The sequence below is a fragment of the Ammodytes marinus genome (assembly GCF_949987685.1).
Source record: "Ammodytes marinus genome assembly, chromosome: 22".
In the NCBI taxonomy this organism is placed as follows: Eukaryota; Metazoa; Chordata; class Actinopteri; order Uranoscopiformes; family Ammodytidae; genus Ammodytes; species Ammodytes marinus.
The window spans coordinates 825,899-849,979 of NC_137226.1; the positions used below are offsets into that span (position 1 = coordinate 825,899).

The 24,081-nt window shown below is 37.7% G+C and overlaps 3 protein-coding genes across 3 annotated transcripts; all 3 read left to right on the plus strand.

Moving 5' to 3' along the window:
- Nucleotides 1–11,504: 11,504 nt before the first annotated feature.
- On the plus strand, nucleotides 11,505–11,879 carry LOC307268474 (histone H2B 1/2-like; the record flags this gene model as incomplete). Its single annotated transcript, XM_080051114.1, has 1 exon — nucleotides 11,505–11,879. The coding sequence occupies one exon, from the start codon at nucleotides 11,505–11,507 to the stop codon at nucleotides 11,877–11,879; it is 375 nt and encodes a 124-aa protein (XP_079907240.1).
- Nucleotides 11,880–13,325: 1,446 nt separating this feature from the next.
- Nucleotides 13,326–14,023, plus strand: LOC307268475 (histone H4; the record flags this gene model as incomplete). Its single annotated transcript, XM_080051115.1, has 1 exon — nucleotides 13,326–14,023. The coding sequence occupies one exon, from the start codon at nucleotides 13,326–13,328 to the stop codon at nucleotides 13,635–13,637; it is 312 nt and encodes a 103-aa protein (XP_079907241.1). The 3' UTR covers nucleotides 13,638–14,023.
- A 1,027-nt stretch (nucleotides 14,024–15,050) lies between these two features.
- LOC307268473 (histone H2B 1/2-like) lies at nucleotides 15,051–16,044 on the plus strand. Its single transcript, XM_080051113.1, has 2 exons — nucleotides 15,051–15,515; nucleotides 15,736–16,044. Exon 1 carries the CDS (start codon nucleotides 15,058–15,060, stop codon nucleotides 15,433–15,435), a length of 378 nt encoding a protein of 125 aa, XP_079907239.1. The 5' UTR covers nucleotides 15,051–15,057; the 3' UTR covers nucleotides 15,436–15,515; nucleotides 15,736–16,044.
- The last annotated feature ends 8,037 nt before the right edge of the window (nucleotides 16,045–24,081 follow it).

Sequence of the window (24,081 nt, forward strand, 5' to 3'; positions counted from 1 at the left end):
ACAGACAAGGCTTACAACACAGAGACAGACAGGTCACAGAAAGGTGACGGGATATACAGCTATGGAAAAAAATAAGAGACCAGTCCAAATATTCAGTGTCTCTCGTTTTACTATTTATAAGCATATGTTTGAGTAGAATGAACATTTTGCTGTTATAATATTTTTAGTTATGAAGAGATGAAGATTTAAGAAAAATCCAGTCTGGTCTCTTAATTTTTTTCCAGAGCTATATATGTATATATAAAATGGCAATGTTGGATAGTCACTAAGTACTTGTCTTAAATATATTTTGAGCTACTTGTAATTGAGTATTTTCATTTTCTGCTTCTTTATACTTTTACTACACAACATCTCAGAGGGAAATATTATATTTTATTTTATTTTAAAGATTATTATTTTGGCATTTTTTTACTCTATAAGGGTTTTGTAGAGACAGAGATGGAATGGGGTAGTGGGCACTATGGGGTACGCTCTCTAGCCACTATACACCACGAGCGACAATATTTAAAAAAAGAAAAAAATACGATAACGATATGTGTGACACTTTAACATTAATGTTTAAGACAAAAGGAATTAGGAATAAAAAAAGACAAAACGTGAAATAGATCAAGTAAAATTACGAAAAGGAAAATTAAAATAATGACATCTTAGGCCCGGAGAGAGACTGTGTTTCACTGAATCTAGGTCGCATTCAAACCTACATACAACAAGCGTTCTCCAGAATCACTGACTGTCCCTTTAAGAATAATTAGAATTGAGAAATTGGGGGGCGCCCTTAGCTCAGTTGGTAGGGCGTCCCCCCTATGGGCCTCGGCCAGCAGCAGACCCGCGGGTTCGATTCCAGCCCGCGGTCGTTCTCTGCATGTCACTCCCCTCTCTGCCCCATTTCAACTCTGTCTCTCTGCACTCATCAATAAAGCATTTTTTTTTAAAGCCCAAAAAATATCTTAAAAATATATATCTATATATTTATATATAGAAATTGGGAATAAAATAAGACAACTTGAAACTGCTCATGCAAAAACTACACAAATCAAACATAAAATAACAAAATTCAATGACAGTAAGTTGTGTTTCACTAAATCTAGGTCACATTCACTGATTCACACCTACACACTTGAGTTTACTTTATATTTAAAATCCCAGCCTACATTTAAAAACCTCCATATCTTTCTCCCTAAGCAGCATAGTGGGATGTTTTGCGTCCGTGCTAATGCTAACTGCTCCCGGCCTCTTCAAAAGCATTTTAAAAAGAGGGGGAAAACGAGTGAGTAAAGTTCCTCTAGGATTTGGCCATTGCGCGTCCGGCTTGCATATGCTGCTGCTGGATTAACACTGATCCAACTTAAAGCCGCGGTGCAATCATTCATAACTACAGGAGCTGGGAGGCCACATCTGTCGAGTTGGATGTTAGACGGACGGACGAAAAGGAGGATTAAACTTCTAGGAAGAGAGAGAGAGAGGGTGGGAGAGAGAGAGAGGGGGGGGGGGGGTGGGGAGAAAGGGAGAGAGAGAGAGGGAGGGAGGCTGGGAGGGAGAGAGAGAGAGAGAAGGAGAGGAGGGGGAGACAAGGCCACAGGCAGATACTGTATATATATAGGAGATGTCTGTCAACACACACACACACACACACACACACACACACACACACACACACACACACACACACACACACACACACACACACACACACACTATAATTCAGAGGTCCAACATGTACATTTAGGAATTAGTTTGAAAGCATTTTAAGTGGAGATACAGCAGGCAAAACTATAGTTTTTTCAAGCACTGCCTGTGTGGTTACTTTTTTGTTGTTTATTTTTGTCTATGTATCTTCCATAACATGTCTTCTTTCATACTAGTATAAATCAAAAGGTCCAAAGTGTACATTGAGGTCTTTATCTGACTAAACCCTGTCTGGCGGCGAAAAAGGATTAACATAGAAGAAGTGTGAGGGTGGGGGGGTGGGGGTGGGAGAGAGACCACAGGCAAATACTGTATGAGAGATGTCCGACAACATATATTTTAAGGGACTATATATGCTATATTGAAAGGGTTTTAAAGCTATTTAAGTTGTTTTACTGCAGGCAAAAATATTGTTTATGCAAGCAATGGTCAAATATATATTATTTTTTTGTGTTATTTGCTTCCATAACATGTCTTTTTTCATACTGAATCAAAAGGTCCAAAGGTGAGGTGTTTATCTGACTAATCCTTGTCTGGTGGCGAAAAGGATTAAACCTCAAGGAAGAGATAGAGAGAGTGGGGGGAGAGAGAGAGAGAGAGAGAGAGAGAGAGGCAAATATAGGCTATATGAACTGCCCACACCAACACAAACTCTTTCAGGAACTATACACTCAATTGCGTCAAAAGCTATATCTCTAGAAACAACTAGAAAAATTACCAAACCAAAAATTGACCTTTGACCTCCAAAATATAATCAGTTTATCCTCAAATGAATGTGTGAGTTTGTGCCAAATTTCTCCTATACCTTCTATATCCTATATTTTTATATATCATTGTCTGTCTTGTCTATTTTTAGTGTTCGAAATTGTCTAATCTATTTGTTTGTTTGTGCCTGTGTACTTTTATCTTATCACCGTGGGATAGTAGGAAACGTTTTCTCCATTCCCTTTTATGTCTTGCCAAATATAGTATAACAAATTGTATAACTTGCACAAGAGATTATAAGGAACACAGGAAGCTAATATAATACGTTTGAATTATTGAGCCGTGGAAAAGGGGGTTAGGATTAAATAAGTTTATACTTCTTCCTGCTCCTTTTCAGGCATATCAATTCAATATGTAGGCCTACTTTATTTTTTTATTTATTTTTTGTGAAATAATGACATAATTTTTTGTATTTTCATGCTTTTAATTTTGTTTTGTAATTTTGATATGTCTGAACTAAATTGAATCAATCAATCAATCAATCAATCAATAAAGGTATTGACAATAAAGCTGACGTGGACTTGATTTGGAAATTTGAAGAAGATCCCTCAAAGCGTTCATGCGATATTGCGCTCACTACAATGATAACTTGAATCTTCTTGTATACAGACTAGTATCAACCCATATAGGAGTGTTTAAGCATTCAGACTAACCCTGTGTTCCAATCCCCATACTTCCATACTATTTAGTACGCCAGCCAAATATTTAGGATGTCCCAATACATGCACGTCAATTGTAGTATGCTGAAAAATCATAGTTTCCCCACTAACTCCAATAGCGTTTTGGAGGATTTGTCTTTATTCTTGATATCTCTCGACATAATGAAAAACAAAACTTCCTTATCTGATTTTCTTTTCTCTCCTGTCTGTGGCCCTAAAACTCTTCTGTACTTTAGTATGTAGTGTAGGAAAAAGACTAAAACTCTTCTGTACTTTAGTATGTAGTGTAGTAAAGAGAAAGAGTATGGGGATTGGAACGCAAGTCAATAACACCAGAATTCCTACGGTCATTGGAAGATTAAAAAGGGCTGGATGGATGGAAGTTAGAGAATTTGGTGCCTTTGTGAAGACAACTGTTTTGGCAATGAGTACCATGTCCTGTTTGTGTGTAAGAATATAGAAGTAATGAATAATAGAAAGAAGTAAGTACCTGCCAAAATATTATGTTAACTTTCCATCTTTGCATTGATTTCGCTTTTGAGGTCAGATAAGCCAAAAGTTATTGCTAAAACAGAGAGGTTCCTTTCTTTTTTTTGGCATTTTTATGCTTTATTGACAGTGTAGAGACAGAGGTGAAATGGGGCAGAGAGGGGAGTGACATGCAGAGAACGACCGCGGGCTGGAATCGAACCCGGGTCTGCTGCTGGCCGAGGCTCATGGGGGGGGGACGCCTTACCAACTGAGCTAAGGGCGCCCCATGTCCTTCAATTGTTTAAGTAGTGTTTTTGTTTTGTCCATGACGTGCACCATTGTTTTGTTCTGCTATTATTTGAATGTGTTGTGCCCTATACCATGATACTATGGCCAAGAGCTGTAAATGAAATGAATAAGAAAACTATTCAACTAAACAATTATTTATTTTTCTTTGTTCTTATTTACCACAGAGAGAGAGAGAGAAAAAAAAAAAAAGATTATCTTACCCTGCACTAAAATCTTTGTCTTGCACATGTTTATTGAAAATACAGGTGACTTGGACTTGACCTGGAAATTTGAAGAAAATCCCTCAAAGCGTTTATGAGATATTGTGCTCACCACAATGATATCTTATAATATTCCTACAGACTAGTATTAACCCATAGGAGTGTACTATACAGACTAGTATTAACCCATAGGAGTGTAATATACAGACTAGTATTAACCCATAGGAGTGTAATATACAGACTAGTATTAACCCATAGGAGTGTACTATACAGACTAGTATTAACCCATAGGAGTGTAATATACAGACTAGTATTAACCCATAGGAGTGTAATATACAGACTAGTATTAACCCATAGGAGTGTAATATACAGACTAGTATTAACCCATAGGAGTGTAATATACAGACTAGTATTAACCCATATAGGAGTGTAATATACAGACTAGTATTAACCCATAGGAGTGTAATATACAGACTAGTATTAACCCATATAGGAGTGTAATATACAGACTAGTATTAACCCATAGGAGTGTAATATACAGACTAGTATTAACCCATATAGGAGTGTAATATACAGACTAGTATTAACCCATAGGAGTGTAATATACAGACTAGTATTAACCCATAGGAGTGTAATATACAGACTAGTATTAACCCATATAGGAGTGTAATATACAGACTAGTATTAACCCATATAGGAGTGTAATATACAGACTAGTATTAACCCATATAGGAGTGTAATATACAGACTAGTATTAACCCATAGGAGTGTAATATACAGACTAGTATTAACCCATAGGAGTGTAATATACAGACTAGTATTAACCCATAGGAGTGTAATATACAGACTAGTATTAACCCATAGGAGTGTAATATACAGACTAGTATTAACCCATAGGAGTGTACTATACAGACTAGTATTAACCCATAGGAGTGTAATATACAGACTAGTATTAACCCATAGGAGTGTAATATACAGACTAGTATTAACCCATAGGAGTGTAATATACAGACTAGTATTAACCCATAGGAGTGTAATATACAGACTAGTATTAACCCATAGGAGTGTAATATACAGACTAATATTAACCCATAGGAGTGTAATATACAGACTAGTATTAACCCATAGGAGTGTTTAAGCATTCAGAAAAAAACCTATCGAACTAAAAAATCTTTGTCTTGTGTTTGTTTACCTTTAGAGAGTTGCCGCCCTGCCCTCCGATCATCAGGAGTGGATCCGTCGGGTGGGTTATCCCCCTTTGTCATCGCTGTCGGGTGGGTTATCCCCCTTTCTCATCGCTGCACGTCAGATATCACCAACCCCTTTCTTTGGAACTCTGTGCCTTCAACCAAAAATCCACCGCTGATTCTTATGAAGAATTATTTTATTTTTTTCGTTGTCTTTTTCTTTTTCTTTTCCGAGCCTCCGGACTCCGAGGATTGACCTGCCTGATGTGGGAGGGCTTCTGTTTCTCTCTGCAAAGAAGAAAGGAAGAAAAATAACATTTAAAAAAGATGGAGTCAGTGATTCTGGAGAACGCTTGTTGTCAAAAAAAATGCTTTTTGTGAATATCTCCTCATGATCCACGAGCTGTATGTACTAGTGGGGAAAGAAAAAACAGTTTTAATACACAGCCTATAGGGTCTGTAAGCGGGCATGTTGTTAGCTACAGTGGGCCTTCTTTTGTTTACATAGTTTTTTTTCAGCACACACACACACACACACACACACACAGTACAGACAGGTAGTGGATCATGAGGAGATATTCACTGATTTTGACCAAAAAGTGATTTTGACAACAAGCGTTCTCCAGAATCACTGACTACACCTTTAAACCCATAACCAGTCCAGGACATGCAAAATGTCCACCATTTTATCGTCCTATAACCTTTTCTCTTTTATTTTATTTTTTTTTCTACAAGTTGCGTCAGTGATTTACTTCATAACAGAAGAAAATCCCTCGCTGTGCAATATCAGTCGAAATATTTACGTCACGTTGTCATGTGGATTCTAGACTTTTTTTTTTTTTGGATGGACATTTTGGTTTTTATTTTTGTAAACAATGTTTTTCCTGATTTATATTTTTCTAAAAAATGATATCACATGGTGGAAAGAGACGACGCAAAATGAACGGATAAGAAAAGAAATAAAAAGAAAATATCATTCCAACACATTCTAAGCGAGAGAGAACGTTCGTTTGTTGCTATAAAAAGACAATTTTGTCCAAGTTTAGTTAAACCTTAACCCCCCCACTGAAAGCCATAGCCTCAGATCTCAGATTAAAAAATGCACCAGTTTTCTCAACAGCAAAAAGATGCATTCAGGGTCCTGCATTTTGGGTCTGAAATCACAGGCTCCACACGTCTTAGCTGTTGTTTTTTTTTTTGAGCGATGTTTTGGGGGTTTGTACTGTTATGTTCAGGGGCTTGAATCTGACGTATTTAGTATTCTCTACCTTTGTGTGGCCTGTACTTCTTTTTTGCTGTTATTTTTGTACTTTATCCTACATATCAATCAAGCACCTATAAGTGGCATGAGAGAGAGAGAGTGTGTGTGTGTGTGTGTGTGTGTGTGTGTGTGTGTGTGTGTGTGTGTGTAATACTGTAAATTCTCAAATAAAAGCAGACCTATGATAACGTTTTTTTTTTATTTTATTTTTTTTAAGTTGGGTCAGAATTGAGGGAATATTGATTATGAAATGTCCAGCCGTGAAACAATGACACTCGTGGTTCATTATATGGGAGGCTACAGTGACCTTTGACCTACAAAATGTAACCCTCAAACCTATGTGTGAGTTTGTGCCAAATTTTAAGAAAATCAATCATATTGCGTTCACAAGAATGACCCGGACAGACGGACAACATGAATACTAAATGCCTACCGGGATAACAACAAGAAATCTAATCAAAATGTCTATAAAATGTTCCACAATAAAAGTCTTCCAAAGAAAAGCCAAGGAAAACCACTAGAAGGCTTTTATTTTGAAACAGGAAAAAGGATGTTTTGATGACCGGGGAAGATGGAGGCTTCTAATAAAAAATAATATGAAATGTACTTTAAAAAACAGGCTCTATTTCAAATAATCAACTGTTTCTAGAGCCTGTGGTTGTGTTGGAAAAGCCCTACTAACGTCCTACTCATACTAAAAGCCCTACTAACGTCCTACTCATACTTATTTTGACGTCAATTTGAGTATGTGACAGTTGTGTATGCGAGTTTGTGTAGGCGAGAAATGCCTGGATGAGTACTAACTTCCGGGAAGATTTTGTGTATGGATCGACAGGTTACTTTTACTACTCAACGGCCCCACAATGCATTGCGTCTTTTCAAACGACACAGAAGTTTAAACGGTCCGACAAACCTTGCATACACAATGGATGGTTAAGTGAACAGTATGTAGTATATACATGTTGAGTATGTAGGAGGGAGGACGTTAGTAGGGCTTTTACAACACAACTACTATTTGAGAATTTACAGTACACTACTGCCTGTGTGATTGATTCTAACCTGTTCTCTGCCGTTGTGAAATGTGTTTGTGTGTTTTTCCTTGAAGCTGCTATCCCTGTACTGTGTAGAACCGGAAGATGTCCAGCCTTATCCCTGACGTCCTACAATCCTCCCTCAATCAGCGTCTCAATATCAACCTCACAAAGCACAAAAACACAAATATTTGGTTATTAAAGCCCATTATGCATCAGTTTACACTATTCAATTCATCAGTGGTTAGAGAGATTCTGTTTGGGCCTCACTAGGAATTGTCTTTTTCACATACACAAATTGTTTACGTCCAAAAAGAGCGTTTAAAACAACTATAAAAGTGGATTTATTAAATGTTTTTTTTTTACTGTGCAAGGAGTACCTGTATTCAACCAAACAATGGCTGTGGATATGTTGAGGTATAGGTATTGTTATTATTTGCAATGATGTCGAGTCAAACAAATGCAAAGAAAAAACAACAATACATACACAATATACAATGGAAATACATCAAATACACAACAAGCTGATAAAGAGAAACACATTTGGACAGCAATGTAGAATGGCTGGAATTAAAATGAAATGGGTGAAAGTACAATATAGCCTAAATAAAACAGTTTGCAGGTAGAGTTTGGCATATTTAAGATTATATGTTTAAATTTGTTAAAGGATATGATGGTATTTATTTTAATGTGTTGCTGTCAAATGCACTCCACCTTAACCAGCAATAATTATTGATATTATAAAGAGTAAACATGAGCGATTTCTTCACAAGATTATACACCATTTCATTTAATAAAGCATTACTTTGAGGGTAAGAAGCTAACAGTAGGCTAATAATGTAGCAGATGGTAAGGTTTGAAGCTAGTTTGGTTGCTAACTAGCAGGTTTTCATAAAGGCCTAGTCACACCAGGAAGTGACAACAAACAAAAAAAAACACAATGTCAGACCACAGACTGTGTTAAAAACAGCATTTCTTGGCAAAAAAATGTAAACACTATTTGCATTCAACTGTTCTTAAACAACCAAAAAGTAAAAGTACTTACCCTAACCCTGCAGAATGGCCCATTTCAAAGACAGAAGTTCAGCAAGGTAACAAGCACTACTAGGCCTATGTTCCCCACATCCCAGCTGGCAAGCATGTTAGCATGTAGCTCAAGGTGACAACAATAGGCCCAATAGTTCACACAACCAGCCAGCAGCACACAACGTAAAACAAAACAAAAAAGCTGTCTTAAATGTTGTTGTTCTTACTTTCTGGTGTGACTGTGTCTTCCAGTTTGTGTCCAAACTAGTGTGCTTGCTTAGGACAGCTCAAAACAGAGAAAAACAAACCAAATAAGCTAAGAAAATTGACTAGCATGACTATTAGCATTTTAACATTCAGCTCCAAGGGGAAATTGTTCACTACCCAATGTCAGCTTTTACTTTCTTAGTTTAACATACTTTTCTTGCTTTTCAAAAAAAAAAATCTAAATGAAAAATTCTCACATGTAGAGAGTGTGATTCCATCAAAGGCCCAAACTGACTCTCACAATCCACACATTATGTTTTTTTTTTAAATTTCAATCAAAATAATCAACATTTTGCTGCAATTTTCTAAAAAAAAATATTTTCCAAAAAGTTCTTGAGAAGTGACTGTTTGTACGTACGTAGGCGTATACTTGCAAAGTGTAACCTTATTTTTTTAAATGCATGGTTTCTGGATTGAATACAATACCACACCATAATAACCTATACATTCATATCCACCCAAGAGGTTCTGTTGTGTCCAGCCAATAATAAGTTGTGGAGGTAATTTTTTTTAATGTGTGGAGTCTGTAAACTTTTTGCTCGAGTGTGAATAAAGCCTCCGTCCGTCCGTCTATCAGAAAATACCTTTAACCACCATTTAAAATTCCTTTTTACCGATCCCCTTAAAAAAAAAAAAAAAATACAACGCTGCCAAATTGGTCTGAATAAGCCAAACTTTTTTCTGACGTTCTCTGTGTATCAGTGGTTTAAGTGTTTGACATGTTAAACCTAATTCCCGTTCAATGTTACATATGTGTTTTTAACAAAAAAGAAAAATCCTGTTTGTTAAATTGTTAATAATAATAATAATATGCAGAAGAGTTACGAAATAAACTGAAACAATCTATAAAAAAAAGTATGTGGCTGTTTGGTTTTGTGGATTCAGTGTTTTGTGACTCAATTGTACCATCAACAAACTGTGTGACTGAAACGTATGTGGTTATTATTATTATTTGACCATACACACACATTTATACATATTTTTACATACATACTGTACATATTTTCGGTATTGCCAGTCACGTTCACACAAGGAATTTAAGGTGCAATAGAATACACGTAGCATTCAAGGTGCAGTATGTAGAATGTGTTGGCATTTTTCAGAACAGACTTGGTAGAAAATAGTCAAAAGCGTGTTTTAATTAATGTATAATTGCTTGAAAATAAAAGTTGTTGTTGATTTTATTCACATGACAAAACTGGGACAGTGGGAAAAGAAACATTTACAATGTCATATTTGATCCACTAGATGGCAGTACAATCATACAATATATAGATGGTAGTTTGTGTGAAAGAAATCACAGTCAGTGAAAGTGACCAGATCAACTTTAAAAAAAAAATCTCAACAGTTAGATGTAATAGGAGGAACTTTTAAATATTTCTGAAACAGTCTCATTTTTCCACTGATGATCATGAATTACATGTAACAGCAAACAAGACCATCAGTGCAAAGAAAGAATGCTATTTTGATATAATTTTTCTTGATACCTTTGTCATGCGCTCAAGAATGAACAAAAACTAAAGGATCCTCTGAGCACCTGGTTATCAAATCAAATCAATCCATAGTATACAAACTCCAAAACCAGATGAAAATAAGTTAAATCACATACAAAAAGCGTACAGAGGTGACATTTAGGCAATATTAACCTTCTAAGTCTTTTACCGGTCATTATAACATGAGACATGAGACAATTATTGGTTAACAAAGGAACAATTGACACTCCACTATGTAGACATTACAAATGACAAAAATAGATAATTGAAGGGAGTCTCCTGAAATTAAACCAACATATAATAGTGAAAAATGTGGTCAAAATAATAAAGGACCATGCCAGGCGGGTAAGTAGTTTAATTGAACACATTAAAAACATTCAATTGTTAGCTAAGTCTCACAGTTATTGTCTTAAAATGTAGACTAAAGCTCAATTTCTTTCTAAAACACATGAAAATGATGTTTCACTTGAGCAAATGTCTCTTTATGAATGTAAAACCTACATGTAGCCTACAATGAGATTGATTTGAAAATATTTTTCATATATTGTGTTTATTGCAAACCATCCCCAACCTAACACATTTTATAGTAGAAGCTCAACATTACGTATAAAGCTACAGAAGATAAATGTACTTACAAATGTATGAAATTTACAAAAGCAGTCAACATGTTTACAAAGTCAATGGACAATAGTTTGAGCATATGGGAGTGACATGAGCCTCTGTTAACAGTTTTATTTGGTAGGCCTATCGTTTGTTTATTAAACAACGATACACCAAACCTGGTAACATCTTTACATTGACCTTATTGACTAAAAGGACTTGTATTGGAGAGACCAAACTTATATCCAGCACTTATTTTCCACAAGGGTTTTTCAGGTGACATAGTAACTGCATAGAAACAAGAGCTGAAACTGCTCCTCCATTCAAAGTTAGAGAACCAATCACAGGCCGAGGCGCTCACAGCCGTTACCACTTTCAACCGCTTTCAACGGCTCTGAGCGTTCTGACTCCCGCGCGCGCACTTTCTCCCTGACCGACCAATCGCAGAGCGGCAACAGCACATTCTAATTAGCATACGCTGGCTTTAAAACAAGCCACTTTGATGGAGAAAAATCATTCTATTCACTCTAATCCAGCGAATCTGAAAACATGCCTGAACCAGCGAAGCCAGCACCCAAGAAGGGATCCAAGAAAGCGGTGACCAAGACCGCCGGCAAGAAAGTCGGAAAGAGGCGTAAGACCAGGAAGGAGAGCTACTCCATCTATGTCTACAAGGTGATGAAGCAGGTCCACCCCGACACCGGCATTTCCTCTAAGGCGATGGGCATCATGAACTCATTTGTGAATGACATCTTTGAGCGTATTGCCGGCGAAGCTTCCCGTCTCGCTCATTACAACAAGCGTTCCACCATCACCTCCCGGGAGATCCAGACCGCCGTCCGCCTCCTGCTGCCCGGCGAGCTCGCCAAGCACGCCGTGTCCGAGGGAACCAAGGCTGTGACCAAGTACACCAGCTCCAAGTAAACGACGTTGCCGCTTTCTCCAACAAACCAACGGCTCTTTTAAGAGCCACTCACTTTCACTAAGAGACATCTTCCATTTCACTTAATCCAGGAATTTTTAATTGTAGTAATCCTATCGAGTCACTGAATTATTTAAAACTTGTTTATGGGACTGAAACTCTTTCTCTACCACTTCGCCCCATTTTAAGAGTTGAAGAGGAAAAAAAGGGAATGGGTTAGTAATCACTGCCAGCACTTATCAAGCAGGCAGTCACCTGATAGTACAAACACATGAAGCCCATATACTATAGTCTTGAGTTTAAGCACCTGAATAGAATCTCAGACAATCTGGATTCAGACTGTTGTATATTAATTTATTTCATCTCAATGAACGCAGAAGGACATGGACCAAAATATAAGGTTTCTTACAAGGCACAGTAGACATATTTGTCATTCAACATTGTCAGTAGATAAGAGGTGGGAAAAATAAGGGAAGTTAGTCTCAAAATACTGTTTCTGCTGAGATATATCTGAGAATCTCACATGGGTTGAAGAGCTCTACATGGCCCTTATTATAAAATCATGGATTTTATTACAAAGTTACTATCATTAACCGAGACTGCTGTGATTGAACTGAAATCAATCAATAACCTTTATTTTCCACATGAAAGACATTGAGGTTTCCCTCATTTACAGTGACGATGAGCATACACAATAAACACAATTAGAGATAACAGAGAACAGAAATAAAACAGGATAGCAATTAATATATATATATAAATTTAAATAAAGTATATAAAATTCAAAAAAGAGCAAGAATAAAATAAGATGAAATACTAAATCAACAATGAATTCAGCTAAAACAGTTGCACAGTTGATGAAATGAGCAAATAAATTGGAGTAACAATCTGTTCACATACTTTAGATATATCGATCAATCAATCTTCATCCAGGACTAAAGTATCCTTACACACATAGATAAGACATAAAATATACCTATACTCAAAGCCTTATGTTCACTCACTGTTTTCTCTAAGCACATGTTTAATTTGCCATTATAAATGTTATTATTGACTGTCTTTGTGTTTGCTCTTATGTATGTTAATATGTCTGTTTTCACTTGGTGTACATTGTAAACATGTTAGACCAAACATGTAAATAAAAAGGACCAAGTAATGGCTGTTGAAATGTGTTTGATTATCGTGTATGAAGTGAACACAGAGAAGAGAAAGAATTGTATTGAGTGAAAATAAGATCTTCATTTAGGCGCTAAATTATATCCACTAGATTTTGTTAATTTTCTGCCTTTCAAAGTGAAAGCTTCACTTCAACGGTTTCTATTGTTTGAAACCCAACGCCCCGCCCACTGAGCTCCCTGTCCTCTATCACGTCCGCAGACAGGCTTTAAATGCTGAGACGCGCAGTTATGAATTCATTCGTCTAGTTCGACTCATAACTAGAAGTAATTATGTCTGGAAGAGGCAAGGGAGGAAAGGGACTCGGCAAAGGAGGCGCCAAGCGTCACCGTAAAGTTCTTCGTGATAACATCCAGGGAATCACCAAGCCCGCCATCCGCCGTCTGGCTCGCCGTGGCGGAGTGAAGCGTATCTCCGGTCTGATCTACGAGGAGACCCGCGGCGTGCTCAAGGTGTTCCTGGAGAACGTTATCCGTGACGCCGTCACCTACACCGAGCACGCCAAGAGGAAGACCGTCACCGCCATGGACGTGGTGTACGCTCTGAAGAGGCAGGGCCGCACACTGTACGGCTTCGGAGGTTAAACAGGACCGACCATAACAACAACCCAACGGCTCTTTTAAGAGCCACACACTTCATATAAAGAGAATTTATTCCTTCCATTTTATATCATGACAATAGATTAGCCTTTGCAGTACAATATTAGTTATCACCGATGTGGCTTGCTGACTTGGAATTCAATAACTAAAAGTACATTGGACATATTCATTAATACATTTTAAACGACCGGTTGATCCTTTTGCATCCCTAAACTTTTATTCAAAGCTCCACTGAGTACTTGTTTCTCTTAGTGGATACTGGCTAATCTTCTTTACATAGTACTTTTTATAAATAACATTATTGCGATGAGGATATGGGATAATAGTCGGACTGTATTGTGGCATGTTGTATGTATGACAGGTGCTGTTTAGTGTATGGGGGTTTGTTATCTTATTGGATTGTCTGTTCTTGAACGGCTTTGTCAGTATTTGACTATTGTTTGTAAATCATTTGTTTCACAAGTAAACAGAGGCTCAAAGCTGATACATTTATATAAATGGTTGAATAAGGAGTGGGAAGTAATAAGATGCGGCTTCCTCCTGCTCTTAGGACACAAACGATTCATTTCTTCATACATATTGTTAATGAAGCTTTATAATTAACTTGTTTTGTGTATTTGTATGTTGTGTCACACTTGCTTTTTATTGTCCATTTTTTATGTTTGTTCGAAATAGAGAAAAAGATTTGGCAAGTTATCCATGATTTTCTGTGATATTGATGCATTTTATTGGTCCAGGCTCTAATGGAAAATATTAATATCTCAAATGGGAATATGTTTGGTTAATTAAAGTACAATCTCTAAATGTCACTGTGTCAGAGCATCATTCGTATCATTAATTGAAAATGCGTGGCACCAAATGTGTATTATATAATGAAATAAGATACACCTGTTTTGTATATTGCGTATATAAAGCCATCTCATCCTACAGCACAACAACAGATAATTGAAATGCTCCTCATAACTTTATACATTAAGATATCTTTAATGTAGATGCAAAAACGTAAATAATTTAATAATTGTGGAGAAGGTTGGTTTTCTACCTGGCAACAACCAATCAGATTCCAGCTCCTGTTGTCAGGCAGAGGAGAGGCTCTTTTATTGGCTTTTAATTTCTATAGTAAATATTTGACTCATTCCGCCTTTCTGCAGCGTGTCTCTTCAACACATAATAATAAAGAACCTGTCAATACATGATCAATCTCCGCTTCAGATTAAAAAATTGCTCAAAGACTATAATATCAAGGGCACGTCCATCGTATCTGCGCATGCTCAGTCTAGAACTCAAACACAACAGCCAATCCTGAGCGAGCAACAGCACATTCTAGTTTGCATCAGGCAAGTATAATTATAGCGCCCCCACGTCATTACATCATTCTAGACAGTTGATCTTCACTGACTCAATCATGCCGGGAGCAGCAGATACCGTCAAAGCGCCCAAGAAGGGCTCCAAGAAAGCCGTTTCTAAAGCCACCAAGACCGGCAAGAAGAGGCGCAAGTCCCGCAAAGAGAGCTACGCCATCTACGTGTACAAAGTGCTGAAGCAGGTCCACCCCGACACCGGCATCTCTTCCAAGGCGATGGGCATCATGAACTCCTTCGTGTCCGACATCTTTGAGCGCATCGCCGGCGAAGCTTCACGCCTCGCTCACTACAACAAGCGCTCCACCATCACCTCCCGGGAGATCCAGACCGCCGTCCGCCTCCTGCTGCCCGGCGAGCTCGCCAAGCACGCCGTGTCCGAGGGAACCAAGGCCGTGACCAAGTACACCAGCTCCAAGTAAACGACTGTTTAACCAACGACACAACGGCTCTTCTAAGAGCCACCCACTACCACAGTGAAGAGCTGCTCTCCTTTACGAATGTAATAATCTATTTATTTATATGTTTACATATTTATATTTGCCCCTATCCAACATTAAGTTGTACAGAAAAAACTGCATATACAATTTTACAAAGTGTGACGTATGTTTAGTTTGCAGTAATTTTATATGTTAATGCCGTTAATAAATATGTTTAAACGAATGAAGAAATCGTGTGATAACTGCTGGCTTGTCTCAGCTAAACCCATCTCTCCATTGCAGCAGGGCTACTGGTCTGAGGCTGCAATTCAGCTGATGATGCACCGCCCTCTTGTGGCCATGTGTGTGAATTTAAAACCACTACCAGTGAAGAGCTGCCAATGCACATACTGAACATCTTATTCATTCTGGTTGGCTTGTCCCTATTACACATTAAGGCCAATCACTTCAATGCCCCAACACTATGGCTCCTTCAGGGCCTCCTATCTCAACATACTCATTGAATTACAGGAAATTCAATCAACCTCATTTGGCCTTGAATGAATTTACTGTTTCATTGTACTGTAATTGAATGTGTCCTTTGAGTTGTGAATCCCATTTTATTGTTGCTAATTGAACATTATGTATTATGACGCCATGGCAATATTACATTCATGCCAATAAAGCCATTTAAATGGTGTGAAAACTACAGTGTCTCATTCATTCATTAGACATTCGTGTGTAGATATATTGCTGGTGTATAACAATATGGGTAAACCCTATAGTTCTTATGTGAAATGTATAATAATAATGATGTTAATATATTCAATTTATATAGCGCTTTTGTGTTACATTAAATAAGGCAAAATGTGATGACACATATAGCTATAGATTGAAATGAATTTGTAAAATAACTTTTTTAGTACAATACATAAATACATGTACATTTTAAGTTAGAAGACATTGTAATAGTATGTACTTATTTTGTTTATTTATATCAGCGCACTGTAAAGTAATGACAAAGTCCAATTTAATAAGTAAGTAATAAAGGTGCACTATGTAACTTTGTGTGTGTCAAAGAAGTGAAACATTTTCTAAGGTATATTCTCATAACTGAATAAACAAACTTTCCTCACAGGAAAATGTAGATCCCTGGAACACTGTTTGAAGTTAGAAAGCTTCCTGAAAAGTTACTGTTTCACTGTTGTTGTTGTTTACAGCAGCAGGGCCCACAGTTTGGTTTACAAACATATTCTAGTCTCACGTTTGGTTCCAGGTACCCCAAATTCAAAATCTCAGAACATTTGAATATTACATGAAATCAATAAAGAAGGGATTTTAAATACAGAAATGTCGGCCCTCTATAAAGTGTAATCATCCATATGTACTCAGTACTTGGTTTGGGCCCCTTTTGCATGAATTCTTGCCTCAATTCCAATTGATTTTCATGATATTCTAATAATACGAGTATCACCTGTATGTTCAGCAAAAAAAGAGATAAGACTTGATGTTGAATATTATTTTTATCATTGTGTGTTTAGCAGAATGTTCGGGCGGATGTTCAGCTCTATAGAGTCTTGAGTCTTTGATTAATATTTTTCTACATTTGTTTTATTGGGATCATTCATTGAATAAAGACATATTACTTAGAGTCTATTGGTGTTAAAGGTCACTCTCCTGTCCCCCACATAAATACGTGCCAAACCATGCCCTTACTGACACCCCTTCAACCATCAACCCCCACCTCCAGCCCACATTGTCTTTTGTCTTATTCAAACTAGTCTCCTTGCTACCTCAAATATAATGGATTAATTAAAAGAGGGCACAGACACTGTCCCCACTGCCACAATTTGAGAAAAAACTACCTCTCTCAGCAAATCAGGCTAATCTTCAGTTATCATCATCACATGGTTTCTGTTGGTATAGTTCATCAACATGTGTGATAGAAGTTTTTCTACCTGAATCAATTTGCTTTGGCACAACAATCGATTAAGTTGACAGCAAGAAAATTAGCTTTTACATGCAAAAAAGACATTTTTGTGAAAAAAAAACATGCTTACAATATCACCATGAGGTCCTCTCTTTCATGGCCAAGGGGAAATGAGAGGGGCTTGAAAAAATATAGGCCTATCTCACATGACACAAATGTGTTCAATTGCCTATACAGGGGGTGTCTCACATTACCCGATGGCTCACATTCCCCCGTTTAATAATTATAAATATAATAATTAATAATTAATTCTCCCCTATATATTTTTTTTGTAATGTGTAATCTTTGGAGTAAAATGTGTTTTTATAACGATTACATTTATAACACATAAGCTGGGGTTTATGATTTGGGGAGAAAATGGCAGTTGGGATAGAGATTTGAATTCAAATACCTCAACCGCTACACTTGTTCTCTTTGGTCCCTCCCCTATGGTCCCTCCCTGACACGCTCTACCAACAAAGTCATGCCAAAGTGAATGGACAGTCCCAACAGCCAATAAGAACATGAATCGGAGCCTCGCTCTGATTGGTCAAAGTGTAAAGCTCATGTTAACTTTGACCAATCAGAAATCATATACCTGCAGCTTTAAGACTTGAGTTGACAATTAGGCTCTTTCTTACTTTTTTTTACATCTTCATACTACTTCAGCTGATTTATATGAATTCAAGCCATCGATCTAGTTGAGCTCCAAGTCCATTAAAGGACTATTTATTATGTTTTTGAACTTATATAATAACAGAAAATAGCAAAAAAAAGCAAACTTTTAGATATTTCACATCTTTCATTAGAGAGAGACAGAGAGAGATGGAGAGAGAGAGACAGAGACAGAGAAAATACCCACATGCGCCTATGTTGTGTGTTCAACATTTCAGCTCATTTCATACTAGTGAGACCTTTTCAAAGTGTTCACACTCAGCTGTCCAGTTTAGCCTTTTCAGCATCCAGCATATATATTTTTTTGTGACATTTATTATGTTTAGCATTTACAAATTACGAACACACGTGAAGTTTCTATAATTTAAAGAATGACGCGAACACATTTCTCAATCAAACTTGTCTTTATTGATTCATTGACAAGCAGGAAGTTTTCAGAATAAGATACAGAGCTCCAATGTTTAATTGGTCGTTAAGATCCTCTTATCGTTAATATGACTTTAGTTTGATTTTAATCTGACAGATTGTTTAATACAATGAACCCAGCACAGCGTTGATTCTTTCTGAAGACAAAAGAGGTTCAATAAACCATCACCAAAATGATTACAACAACTTTAGTACTATTTGCCCAGTAGAGTATCACCTGCGGTTGGGATCACAGAAGACCTTCGTATTTTATTACGAGACCTCACTATTATCTCTTCACCCAGAGGTAGATGTCGGCTCCAAAAATCGTCCCGCGGTTCAGATCACCGGGCACTTTCTCCCAGCCGGTAGCACGCTTCTGGCGCTCTTCGTCTGAATTGATTGTGACAGAAATGAACTTGATAGGAGTTCTAAAGCCTACGCCGGTATACCACAAGTAGATCCAATCGCCGCCTGCTCCAGAATTGAGATCCTTATCGATCTTGGTGTAGTAGTGTGGGGCCGTGCTGCTCTTGTCGAATGTGAGATGAAGATTAGTGATGCCCGGGGAGTTTCCTGTCCTGAGCCATAGATAGATAAAGTCTCCTCCTGCCCCCTTGTTCAGATCAACATCGATTCGAGTGAAACTATGGTCTGAGTACCATAGTGCCTCTTCTGCATCGAGAGACACACCAACGTGTGTGACGTAGGCATCACCGTGGAGACAACACAGCGCGAGCGCCAGCAGTACGAGGCATGACGTCATCACCATGGCGACTACAGCTGTAAGAAAACATGGAACAAATAAACAAATGCTTTAGAATTCTAAAAAAAAGTTCTAGAATCCAACCGGGCATTCTGAGAGATATAGAACCCAGTGACATCACATACTCTCACTCACACACACGAGCGCAAGACATTTTTTTAAACAGAAGTGCAAACTTTGAAACGGTCAAATCTTATATTTACAGAAGATATAAATAGACCTACATTTATTTTATGACCCAAAACATGAGTTCTGGTGGTTGGAAGTAAGGTGATATTTCATGAATTAAATAAACCCCTTTAAAATAGGCCTATAGTAGAAAGCCTATTTGTATATTTAGAAAATTTAGAAAAATAAAATGAAGACTATACAGGGTTATACTTTATTTTTTTTCACTGAAGTTAACCCACTATGAGAATGCAATTCTAATACCAGGGGTTTAAAAATACATTAGAAAATAAGAATATTGCATTTAAGAGATAATAAAAAAGGTCTAAAACTTTGTTAAAAACTATTAGAAATTGCATCTATAAGGCAGTAAAACACACATATAAAGGTTAGGCTACAGGTTATAAGAAAAACAGAAAAGAATGCTAATATGCTTAACATTAACATTGTTACAAATGAAAATAAATTACTTTTATAAGGCAGTAAAGCAGCAAAATAAAAAGTTTCAAGTTAGTGGCAAACTTTGAGTTAAAAGTAGGCTAATAGACAAGCTACTATACATTGGCTAAAATAAAATATAGGCTAAGAGACAATATAACTAAGAGCTGTGCCACACACTTTTCTTACCTGTATTTTCGCAGATTCAAGTTGTTTTTCTGCTCAAAATCTGGTCCAACGTTCTGCTGCTTGATGCTTCGGTCAGTTCTCGGTGAAGGAGTGAAGACAGGTGAGATGTGTGTCGGACTCTCGTCCACTTTATAGTGATGCGCGATCCCGACACGCCCACCATGGACCAGCTACTTGTGTCTGAAAAAACAGGTTGGGTACCTTTTGCAGTTCTTCTACATTCTTATAAACAGGACAGGCTAGTTACTCTGTCATTGTCCTGACAGGTTTAAAAGAAGGAAAAAGAATTTCCCTTTGGGGACAATAACTTCTAAAGGCTTTGACATACATCTTCAGGTTGACACGGCCAGCCAGGTCTGACCAGTTTTTCAGAAACCTGGCTAATCGACCAACCAGCCGGGACGGGTCATTCCACAATGACCCGTCTTGTGTGTGTGTGTGTGTGTGTGTGTGTGTGTGTCTGTGTGTTTACAATAGACCCGGCATGTGGAACGCTCTCAGGGCTGAGCGCGGGCACATCGATCCCCCCGCGCTCCTCCGCCTCACCTGCAGCCAGGCCCACCGACACAAATGGCTGGGCCCCTGAAAACCTCAGAAACGGGATGAATGGGCCCCCCTTACCCATTACTCCTATCAACAATGAGTGTGAGTGCGCTCATCCCTCAATAAACACATATATGTATTTGTAGAGAGACTAACTATCTTATCAACCAGGGACTTGCAGGGACAGTTGGGAGAGCAAAGGCTCATTATCATTTTAAAATAGTAGCACATTTCTGACTTAGCCCAGCATACCTACCAATTTATTTTGATTCCCTTACACTCACACAATTGTTTAACAGATCAACAGATCACTACAAAATAATCAGTTCACACAGAGACATTGTTCTTCTTTAGTATTCACTAAAGCAAACAGTTTTTTTCACAATTTGCACGTTTTCTATGCTACTAGTTTATGGTAAGATATTTACACTAATTGACTGCACCAAATATTGCACTCTTTTGTATTTCTGCACATGACATTAAATCATTTGAAATCTGTTGGTGGTATTGTTGAAATAAATAACACTTAAAAAAACAACAACAAATTCTTCACACACATGAAAAAAGGCGGTTCTCTACATGAATAACCAAACCAACCTACCCTCAAAACTATAAAGTTGGCCTATGTTTGGTGGCAACATTTAGGCTTAGTTCATTCTGCTCTCATCACTGCAAAAGCACTGAAATCATTACAAAAAAAGTTCTTAATCTTTGAACTCAAATCTGTTCCTTAAATTATTTCCAACTTCTTTGTGCCTTGTGTCTTTCTTTGCACTAAGAACTTTTTTAGGTCTATTTTTATTTTTAGAAACAATACAGAAAGCAGGACCTTGGTGGTTAAGGCAAAAATTAAAACAGGATGATGCTGCTCGTCAGCTTCATTGTGGTAGGACCCGGCTGGTTGGTCAATTAGCCAGGTTTGTGAAAAACTGGTCAGACCTGGCTGGCCGTGTCATCCTGAAGACTTATGTCAAAGCCTTTAGAAGTTATTGTCCCCAAAGGGAAATTCTTTTTCACAAAAATGTATGAGGGAGAGATAATTTAAACCTGTTTGTAGACCCAGGAAAATTACAGAGTAACTAGCCTGTCCTCTTTATACGAATGTAGAAGAACTACAAAAGGTACCCAACCTGTTTTTTCATGGGGTCCAAATCCTTTTCACAGCCACACCCAGACACAAGTAGCAGGTACATATGTTTTCCATGAGCAGGAACGACTCAGGAAATATAATCCAGACAAAACTGTTTTATATCAAAACCCAATCTTGTCACCATTTGGCACACAAAGGGTTTATAGGATGGATTATGTTTGAAACAGTTACACTCCGCTGTGCTCAATCTGAAACATTTTGAACATTTCTGCTTTTCTACTGCTTTTTAAATGGCCGTAAGCGGAGCTGCGGCTCTGTGTAAACACCCAACTCTGAATAGATATGGACATAAATATCTAAAAATCTAAAAATAAAGTTTAGCTTAGTTAGGTTCTTGGCTTCCAAAGACCATGGGCCCCCCAAGTGGCTGGGCCCTAGAAAGCCTTCCCACTTTCTACCCCTTATGGGCGGCCCTGCCCCACCCCCCCCCCCCCTACCCATTACTCCTATCAACAATGAGTGTGAGTGTGCTCATCCCTCAATAAACACATTCATGTATTTGTAGAGAGACTAACTATCTTATCAACAAGGGACTTGCAGGGACAGTTGGGAGAGCAAGGGCTCATTATTATTTTAAAATAGTAGCACATTTCTGACTTAGCCCAGCAGACCAATTTATTTTGATTCCCTTACACTCACACAATTGTTTAACAGATCAACAGATCTCTACAAAATAATCAGTTCACACAGAGACACTGTTCTTCTTTAGTATTCACTAAAGCAAACAGTTTTTTCACAATTTGCACGTTTTCTATGCTACTAGTTTATGGTAAGATATTTACACTAATTGACTGCACCAAAAATTGCACTCTTTTGTATTTCTGCACATGACATTAAATCATTTGAAATCTTTTGGTGGTATTGTTGAAATAAATAACACTTAAAAAAACAACATCAACAACAAATTCTTCACACACATGAAAAAAGGCGGTTCTCTACATGAATAACCAAACCAACCTACCCTCAAAACTATAAAGTTGGCCTATGTTTGGTTACAACATTTAGGCTTAGTTCATTCTGTTCTCATCACTGCAAAAGCACTGAAATCATTACAAAAAAAGTTCTTAATCTTTGAACTCAAATCTGTTCCTTCAATTATTTCCAACTTCTTTGTGCCTTTTGTCTTTCTTTGCATAAAGAACTTTTTTAGGTCTATTTTTCTTTTTAGAAACAATACAGAAAGCAGGACCTTGGTGGTTAAGGCAAAAATTAAAACAGGATGATGCTGCTCGTCAGCTTCATTGTGGTATGACCTGTCCTGGCTGGTTGGTCAATTAGCCAGGTTTGTGAAAAACTGGTCAGACCTGGCTGGCCGTGTCATCCTGAAGACTTATGTCAAAGCCTTTAGAAGTTATTGTCCCCAAAGGGAAATTCTTTTTCACAAAAATGTATGAGGGAGAGATAATTTAAACCTGTTTGTAGACCCAGGAAAATTACAGAGTAACTAGCCTGTCCTCTTTATAAGAATAGAAGAACTACAAAAGGTACCCAAGCTGTTTTTTCATGGGGTCCAAATCCTTTTCACAGCCACACCCAGACACAAGTAACAGGTATATGTTTTCCATGAGCAGGAACGACTCAGGAAATATAATCCAGACAAAACTGTTTGATATCAAAACCCAATCTTGTCACCATTTGGCACACAAAGGGTTAGGATGGATTATGTTTGAAACAGTTACACTCCGTTGTGCTCAATCTGAAACATTTTGAACATTTCTGCTTTTCTACTGCTTTTTAAATGGCCGTAAGCGGAGCTGTGGCTCTATGTAAACACCCAACTTTGAATAGATATTGACATAAATATCTAAAAATCTAAAAATAAAGTTTAGCTTAGTGAGGTTCTTGGCTTCCAAAGACCATGGGCCCCCCAAGTGGCTGGGCCCTAGAAAGCCTTCCCACTTTCTACCCCTTATGGGCGGCCCTGCCCCCCCCCCCCCCCCCTACCCTACCCTACCCATTACTCCTATCAACAATGAGTGTGAGTGCGCTCATCCCTCAATAAACACATAGGGGAGAGTGGCCTAAGTTGTGCAACTTTTCACTCAAAGTGACTTTAAAGTAAGGCCTTGACAGTAAAGTCTCCAACTAAAATATGTACATATATTTCAGGGTGTTGTGTATCCCTGGCAATAAAAACTTTGCATCTGGAATAGACTGTTGAAGAAATATAGCTTTCGGAAAAAAAGTTGTCTTGTTGCACAACTTGCCCCCGGTGTGGTGTAAATTGTGAGGTTGGAGAGAATACCATGGGGTGAATTGTGCCATTGCTATATATCTCATAAACTGTAATGCAAGACAAATCCATTAGACAATCACTTATTTAAGGTGTATTTAAAGTAAATAAAG

Excerpts from the sequence above, each read along its gene's own strand:
- LOC307268473 (XM_080051113.1), top strand. The coding sequence starts at position 15,058 with ATGCCGGGAGCAGCAGATACCGTCAAAGCGCCCAAGAAGGGCTCCAAG.